The sequence below is a fragment of the Nymphaea colorata genome, chromosome 10 (genome assembly GCF_008831285.2).
Source record: "Nymphaea colorata isolate Beijing-Zhang1983 chromosome 10, ASM883128v2, whole genome shotgun sequence".
In the NCBI taxonomy this organism is placed as follows: domain Eukaryota; kingdom Viridiplantae; phylum Streptophyta; class Magnoliopsida; order Nymphaeales; family Nymphaeaceae; genus Nymphaea; species Nymphaea colorata.
In genome coordinates, this window is record NC_045147.1 from 3725172 (window position 1) to 3733631 (window position 8460).

Consider the following 8460-nt stretch of genomic DNA (forward strand, 5'->3'; position numbering starts at 1 on the left):
GTCAGCCTTTAATCCGATCTTAACTATCCCTCGTAAACCTATCCTTTCCCTAGTAACTCGCCATTAGCCTTAACTCTTCCTCGTGAACCCTCTCATCTCTCGTGACTTGCCTTAGTCATTAACCCTTACCACTTCCCAAGCCGAGACCTTAACCTCCCCTCTTCAATACCCTCGTAACCCCACATTAGCATTAACTAGGCATTAAACCTAGGCTCGTTTGAGACCCTAACCATAATCCTTGACCTAGACCTAGCCCGAGTCACCTAAGTTAGCCTACCTGGCCTACCTCACCCTCTCTAGCTAATCCTTAGCCGTGAGTGCCATTAACCCTCCTAGCCTCCTCGGACTTGCTCACCCGTGAGCTAACCCAGAACAAGAAGGCCAGGAAACACCCTTAGCACTTATCTTCCATTCCCAAGCTCAACTCTCATCCCACGCTTGGTTCCCTTCGCCTTGGAATCCCTTAGCTAGGTCTTCCCCAAGGCAGCCCGTGGCCATAGGCGCTCATCCAGCAGCGTTACATCCATCCAACCATCACCCTCGGCCAGGCAGGCCGAGTCCCTTGAGGCATCAGCGTCGTCTCGACCAGGCGGGTTGAGCCATTCAGCCGTGTTCAGGCGTTCCCCTCGGCCAGGCGGGCCAAGCCTTCACGGCAGCAGCAACACCCTTCGGCCAGGCGGGCCGAGCCTCTTGCGGCAACACCATCACCCTCGGCCAGGTGGGCCGAGCCCCAGCGGTGCCATCGTCTCCTTCGGCCAGGCGGGCCGAACTTCATCCACACCATCCGCGCAGCAGGCCCCTCATCTCCAGTCACTTCCGCACCTCTTCACCAACCGTCGTCGTGGCCGACAAGTCTAGGTCAGTAGTCTTTTGTCTTTGTAGTTTGTTTATCGTTGAGTCTAGTGAGTCGTGAGTGGATACAATATCCCTCACAGTTGTATCAGCCTACCCTCTTAGTTTTCTTGTAGTAGGATTAAACCGTGATTGGGATCACCTTACCTGTATCCTCGTCCTAGGGAAGTGTCAAGTCGGGGTTCCTGTCCGGCAAGGTCATTGCATTTTAGGTTTCTTTTAGTTTACTTCTCGGTCTGTAGCTACCCCGAGTGGTCTTGGGATAGGGATCGGCTTAGGGCAGCGATTTCACTAGCTCCTGGGTCTGGGATCCTTACAGAAACCATGCCTGATCAGATGTACAAATTAGAATCTAGACAAGCTGAAAAGATATGTGAGTTGGAAGCCATACATGCTGCAAAGAGATATGAACTGGAAGCTAATACAAAAAAGGTAAACAAGTTAAAAGCCCAAAAGTAGATGACAATGTTGGAAGAAAAAAACTATGGTAAATATTCAATGAAATACGTTAATTTTTTTTAGGTCTATGATCAGTAGAAAAGTATATGATTTGTTAGGTTTGGCATAACTCTTTTCTTGTTGTACTTTCTTAAATATATTTAAAAATAGCTTCAAATGTCATGTGCATCTCAGTCAAAAAAATATTATGGTGCATGAAGTAGAAACAAATCATGCTGTTCAGATGCATAAATTAAAAGCTAGACAAGCAGAAAATATATACAAGTTAGAAGTCATACATGCGAAAAAGATATATGAACTAGAAGCTAATACCAAAAAAATAAACAAGTTAAAAGCCCAAGTCAAGATGTTGATGACAATGTTGAAAAAAAAACTAATTGATAAATATTCAATGAAATATGTTAAGTTTTTTAAGTCTATGATCAGTATATATGATTTGTTAGGTTTGACATAACTCTTCTCTTGTTGTTAATTTTATAAATTTAAAGATAGCTTCAAATGTCATGTGCATCTCGGCTAAAAAAAAAATTGTGGAAGAAAATGTTTGGTATTAACTAATTTAAGTTTACATGTTGATTGTCAGAATGCTTTTCAGACATACATGTCATCTTTCAGATGTAAAAGCTATATTTATCATTATTGGTACTGAGGGAGAATGTGATATTCAGTTCCTCATCCCATGGGAGTATGACTTTATATCTTATCAGGCTCCCTTCATCTCCAAAGGCAAGAAATGTTGTTGACTTTAAACTATTCAATGCTTTAATTAAGTTGTACTTTCCATATTTACAATTGATAGCATGCAATCACTGTGCCTTAATGAGTTTGGGTGAGAAAATGTTGTTTAACCAAGCAGTCAATAGACAACTCTGATCCATCACATATTTAGTGGCAATCTCCAGTCTCAGTGAGTTTTTTGTATTTAGGCGATTTGAGTAGTCAAGAGACTCATAATAATTATCATAATTTATGATCATTAGATAATTAACACTATGTTTAGAAATTAATTGATTAAGTGGTCAAAATTTATGGATAATTATCATAGCAATGGAGGTTGGCCATGATCAGCTTGGTTTCTTTGAACAGTCAGCACTAATGTAGGCACCTTGCTATGGTTACTAGGAAGCCATTCTAACCTCATTCTTTGCAAATCCAATGTAAGATTCTTGTTTTTATGTGAATTTGTACTTGTAACTCTATTATGTATTATATATGATTCGCTTAAAAGAATAATTCTTTTGAACATTCTTTGGCTTCTTTTTGTAAATTCATAAAGCAGATTATCTCTCAATGGTGGCACTGCCCTTCGTTTATGGGCATCCCTATTGTATGAGTCTCCTCTTTGCTGACTATATTCCTATGTGGCGGGAATTTAGAAAGTTTTTCCAACAACTTCATCAAAATATGCATCGAATGTGGCATTCAAAGAGAGGTACATTGGTTGAACTTTTTATATCCTTATTGTTTTTTTTTTTTCAATATCTCATGGTGGGCATAAAGGTAAATAGAGTTTTCCTTTTTCTTTTTACTCTTATGAATGAACTATCTAGAATTATTAATAAACCACCAAATGGTGGAATCGCTGGACTTCATATGGCCCCATTAAATGAGCGTGTTCAGTTGCATTTGGATATGGGTGCCTTTGTCTGTAAGGTGACTGTTGTAGATCTGACAACAATTGACTTGATTGGTTATTATCGTATTCTTGAAACACATTTCTTGATCTTTATGAAGCTTTTATTTGACCTACTTATGTTTGCAATTCTTGCACACTTTAGAGTTAAAATCTTGACCGTTTGAGTTGCAAAGTGTCCACATCCATAGAAATCCATTAAACAAGCTATTCAAGGGAGCAACTTTTAAACCAAATCAAATTCTATTTTTTGTATTTTGTTGTAGCTAAACAGCAGTTTCAAAAGATTCTCCCAATTTTTAGCTTCTCTAGGTAAGAACTGGCAATAAAATTTGGATGCTTGTGTATTTTAGTGCATCAGATATTTATAAAACTTTTAACTTGTAATATTCAGTAATCATAATGCATTGTACCTTATTTCAGAGGTTTAAGTCATTAATTTTCTGTTCAAGTGTCCTACATCTTGTTCCATGCTTCACTTTTGTTGGTGCAGTCTAGTGGCACATAAACTTGTAATGTTTTTTCTTCCAGTCCTTTATCTTTATCTTCATATTGCTAAAATGTTTATTAACTATTATGTCTAGTAAAATCTTCTTAACCAAAGTGGAAATACGCTTCATAAGGCTAAAAATATAGGTTTCCAATTATTTATATGCCAGATTTCACGATTTTAATGTATTTTTTCCTTGAAAAGTAAGAAAAATTGTTTATTAACATGGCCGATGGTTCAAACAACTTCATACCTATAGAACTCTAGAGTAGTATTTAACAAGTCCTTTCACAACAATCAAAATTTTTTGTGTTCATGATGGATAAGGCATATGTAATGTACAATGATTATGACTAGTTAAATAAACAGCTTAAGTAAAAGTAATTTTTGAATAATATTATAATATAAAATTAGATATTTTTGTCTCGTTGGGCCCTTTAAGAACAGTATTTGCAAAATCTTGAAACTTGGGAAGTATGTGACATTGATGAGTATATGCATGCATACATGCAACTAGTTTAATTCAAGAAACTTATTTCCCAAGATTGTATAATCTTGACAGTTTCTCACTGTGATTAGTAGGTTGGATCTGGATACATTGTGCGGGAAACCTGGTACAGCGGCATTCCATGGTATATGGTTCCATTTGTTGTTACAACTAACTAGCCTTAATGAAGTTTTTGTTGTCCATCCACTTCGAAACTGCTTGAAATTTTGAATTATGGAATGTCTTAGATAGTACCTTCGTTGGTCAATTTTCAGATCAAAACTGCAGCAGGTGCTTGTATGGCTTATGGTTTGAACAGACGAGAGAGACCCTTGAAGTTTGGCTTTTTAACATAGACTGATACCTTATCTTACTCAATATTGAAACACATGGAAGTATTCATCTCACTAGATGAGATAAGATCCTAGGTGCCACTATTTGGCCAGCTTTTATTTTGAACTTTCATATTGTTATTTACTGTTGCTTATGCTTCTAAAGCCTTCTACTAACTTCTTCTGTTGCAGGTTGTATGCTCGAGATGTGATAATGTATCCAATAGATATGAGAACATGATGGATTTAACTATGGCTTTGTACACCATTTGGATTGCAGACCTACTGCACTTGGCATCTCTTAATGGCAGATATCCGTAAGTGTCCATGTTTTTTATTGTCTAATCGTAAATGATAATACACAAATATGACCTTGATTTTTCTGTTTGCATTTAATCCAAGTTTGGGCAGATAATTAAAGTTAATGGGGCTTATGCTGACTAATAGAAAGGATCTGGGAGTAGGGTTCTCCTTCAACCAACCAAATGAAGAAATTGGTGATGTTGGACAGTTGGAGTGATGGGCTTAGCTAGAGGGCAACCAAATCTCAGGGGATTAGATCTGTGTGGCTGCATCTTCATAAATATACATAATATCTTGAATTTATTGTGTATAATTTTTATGGTTTTAGATTGGATGGCGTATCATTCCCTGCAGTAAATGTGGTGGGGAATCTTCTTTGTTTAATTCATTTAGTTTTTGGTTGAATTCGTTAATTTTCCTACAATAAAAGGGGGCTCTTGCCCAGAAGGTTGTACGTCTATTTCGCACCCACTTCGGTATCTGCAGCTCAACCAAAAAAAAAAAAAAAGCAAGTAAAAATAATTAGTTGTGCAGCCGGTTGGTTGCGTTAGTGTTAGATCAGAAGCAACTCAACCAGTGTGGTACTAATGATGGTAAACCTTCATTACCAACCATTAATACTAACATATATCATTTTCGCAAGAAAAGCTTCTATAATGATGCCTTTAGTAATACAATTTGTAATATACCGTTTGTGTTAGAGGACATCTTTACTAACGCATCAAGTGCATTGGTAAAAGTCTTCTTTCTTGTAGTGTTGGCTAGGAATTAAGTTAGATGAGACTAGCACTGTGTCTATGACGGTAGTCAAAGCACATTAAAACCCTAATTAAATTAATTTCTAATGGAGTACACTTTAGAAAATGTACCTTTCAAAATGATTTTCGCTAATCAAACCTTTTCAAAGCCCTGATTGTTGTGCACGATCAAAAAGTAGGCTTAGGCCAGTCCCTGATTGTCTTCCTAAGGGCAAGCCTAGACCAGCCTTGGAATCCTCAACTACGTCCCTAAACTCTAGAATTAAGACCCTATGTCAACCCCTAAACCCTAACTTCAATGTCTATCAAAACTAGTTATTGAAGTTTTTTACCTACAACCCTAGTTCATGTCCAAGCCAAACCCTAGGTGATCTCTTGTTAAAAGCTTTTTTATCAATGGAATTGGATCTCAAGAATTAGGGTTGCGATTGGATTTTTATAATGATCAGATCTTGCACTTAGATATTGGATCTTAAAGCACTTGGATCATGATCTGTCTAGATTTTGTGAATAATTAGATCTTATAAAACCCTAAATGACCCTGGAACTGTGGTGCTGGTTCTAGATCTGGATTTGATTTTGTTCCAATGGGATCTTTGGAACTTAATCTGGATCAAGCAAACTCTTAAGTTGTGATATTTGACGTTAACTCGAACTCAGTTTGAAACATTATATTTGTGAATCATGTGAATTCCATTTGGATCTTGGATCACAATGTTGGAACACAGTCTGAACTTTATCATGACACTTGGATGTCTGCTTGATCTAGTTTTGAGATTTGAACTGAACCTTTGGGGTCATAATAAAATATCTTTGCTGGAAACGAATTGTTTACTCAAGTCACTTAGCAAAGATTTCAAACAAACCACTTCATAGGCTGTCAGCCATTGTCGATATTCACTCCCGCTGACAAGCAAGAAACTATTTGTTGTTTCTTTGTTTTCCAATAAATTATGCTATTTCCAAAAAACAAATTCGATACCCAAAAACCAGTTTGCATGTTTCTCCATGCTGCCCAATCAGCATCGTAAAATACTTTCAAATTCAATTGATTATTGGCTTGAAAAAGAATGTCCTAACCAAAATTTTACTTGATATATCAGATGATTCACACAACCTTGCACATCTCTACAGACCCTGTTTTTCTTGAGCATACGAAGCATATAGAAGTTGTCGTCGTCTCATATTATATTTAATTAAAGAGAAGGTAATTCAAGCTTTGTTCATGTCTTTAAGAAACCTAGTAGTTGGTATCTTCACTAAGGCTTTGGGAAAAGTTCAATTTCAATACTTGAAGGCCATACTTGTGGTGAAGAATCCTTACACACCAGTTTGAGGGGGAGAGATAAGTAATGTGAAAGTCCCATTTATTGTAATTTGCAGTTGTGGGGCTCACAATTCAAGTTCTCCAATTAGAGAAGTTTATTATCAAGAAGATCGCATGTTGTTAAAGAATTTCCTACAATTTATTTCTAACCCGCTTTATACAGTTGTTGATTTGTTATACATGGGTCAATCATGTAAGTTAGTATGAATCTTATTACACTTGTGCATGAATTTGTCTAGAGAGTTCATATGTCTAACCTATATGAAAGAATTTAAGTTGCAGAATGAAGTGAAGTTCGCATGTCCGGTATCCTATATTCTTCCATATCATCTCTCCGTTCAGTTCTGTTTAGTCCTGTTTCTGCTCTGTAATTTACAAGATTACTTCCTGAACTATGAGGGGCAGGATTGACATGGAACCACATGGTCTATTGAAGTACTCTCTCTAAACTCTCACACGGAAATTACCAGTAGAGAAAGTTTTCATGTAACTGATAGTAATTTTAATTCACCTACGACACTTGAAAGACAAAACTTGAAATACTATGTTTGCTTTCTTCCCCAAAGCAGCTTCATGAAGAACATAACACGTCTCTTTGATTGCTTGTTGATGACAAAAATGGTTCAGTCTTGAATGAGGAATGCCATGAATTTTATTTTTTGTTGCTTTGCCCTTCATCACGGATCTGGAGAAGCCAGTGTTATATATTCTAACTTCATCTATTTCGGCCCAGGTTCTATGAGCCCATTTTCTTCAGAAGTATGAGCTAGTCCAATCTCATTAAGCTATATATCCAATTCATACTTTGAAGCCATTATCTAGTCCTTTCTTTAGGCTGCTCACCCGTCTCAAATGAGTCCCCAAGGCATCTCAGGGTTTTGTGCAAAAGGTTTCTTCTTGTTAGTTCCAGCTTTTCGAATACTGATACAAGGATATCCAACGATTGGTTAAGAGAATGAAACACCAAGTGCATTGTGGAGAAGAATATGCATGAAGTTTGTGTACCTCATCTCCATCAACCACTTATCCAACACTGCCTAACCTAACTTACACAGGACATTCCCCTGCTCAACCTAGTGGTTCCTCCAGGCATAGTGCCATGTAGGATTTTCAATAGCGCGAAACCCATGTTCATAAAATTGCTCAATCCAGCACAAAGTAAAAGATGCGAGTCCTTCCAATCTTGTCCTTATCTCCAGGATCAGTCACCTAAAGATAGCAATAGGGAGACCAAGAGATTGAGCTAACTCTCTTTGACTCCTATATTGATACCAATTTGAAAGCTAAGTTAGGGTGTAAATACACATCAATGATCAACACAAGCCTGGAAGTGTTCAGCTTCTTCATTATTCCTTCCCAGGATTTCTTAAGGTGAAAGGATGCCACCCCAAGAATACTTGAGCATTAGCATTTGCTTAGTGATTGTTGGATAAGAGAAAAGAGAACTCTTTCATAAACTCCTTGTAATGTTTCTTGACAGCATGATCCAGCATAAAAGCTGCTCAGGCTGGATTATAATGAAAGCTGCTCTAGGTTTGATTCAAAACAACCAAGTCCGCCTAAATTACTACTTCTCATCCATGACCATCTCTGCTTGGCTATGCACCAGAAGCTTGATCTTCTCTGCAAGAACCCAGTGACTTCTCTATAGTAGCTGGAAAAATGCTTTGAAGGCATAAGTTACCGTGTAGAGAGTGGAGTGTGACTTCTCTATTTGATTATAACTTCTCTGCTTGATCAGAGATAAATTCACGAGCTACGTGGTCTCACCAAAATTGCTATAAGCACCTGCCGAAGTACGCATTTCTTCCTAGATCTG

At 37.5% G+C, this 8460-nt stretch overlaps 1 protein-coding gene across 16 annotated transcripts; it reads left to right on the forward strand.

Annotated features, from left to right (window-relative positions):
* LOC116263224 (uncharacterized) lies at window positions 1–4961 on the forward strand. 16 transcript variants are annotated; one of them, XM_050080309.1, is made up of 5 exons: window positions 1–2037; window positions 2591–2743; window positions 4014–4066; window positions 4446–4570; window positions 4665–4961. In XM_050080309.1, exons 1-5 carry the CDS (start codon window positions 1881–1883, stop codon window positions 4666–4668), a joined length of 492 nt encoding a protein of 163 aa, XP_049936266.1. In that variant the 5' UTR covers window positions 1–1880; the 3' UTR covers window positions 4669–4961. The 16 variants fall into 16 exon arrangements, 3 of the variants coding, with proteins under 3 accessions (XP_049936266.1, XP_049936264.1, XP_049936265.1); XM_050080307.1 differs by having other exon boundaries at window positions 2–2037; window positions 4656–4961; XM_050080308.1 differs by having other exon boundaries at window positions 2–2037; window positions 4017–4066; window positions 4656–4961.
* The last annotated feature ends 3499 nt before the right edge of the window (window positions 4962–8460 follow it).

Coding starts and splice junctions, on each gene's coding strand:
- LOC116263224 (XM_050080307.1), top strand. CDS start 1,881: ATGTTGATTGTCAGAATGCTTTTCAGACATACATGTCATCTTTCAGAT. Junction 2,038..2,590: donor GGCTCCCTTCATCTCCAAAG/GCAAGAAATGTT, acceptor TTCATAAAGCAG/ATTATCTCTCAATGGTGGCA. Junction 2,744..4,013: donor AATGTGGCATTCAAAGAGAG/GTACATTGGTTG, acceptor CACTGTGATTAG/TAGGTTGGATCTGGATACAT.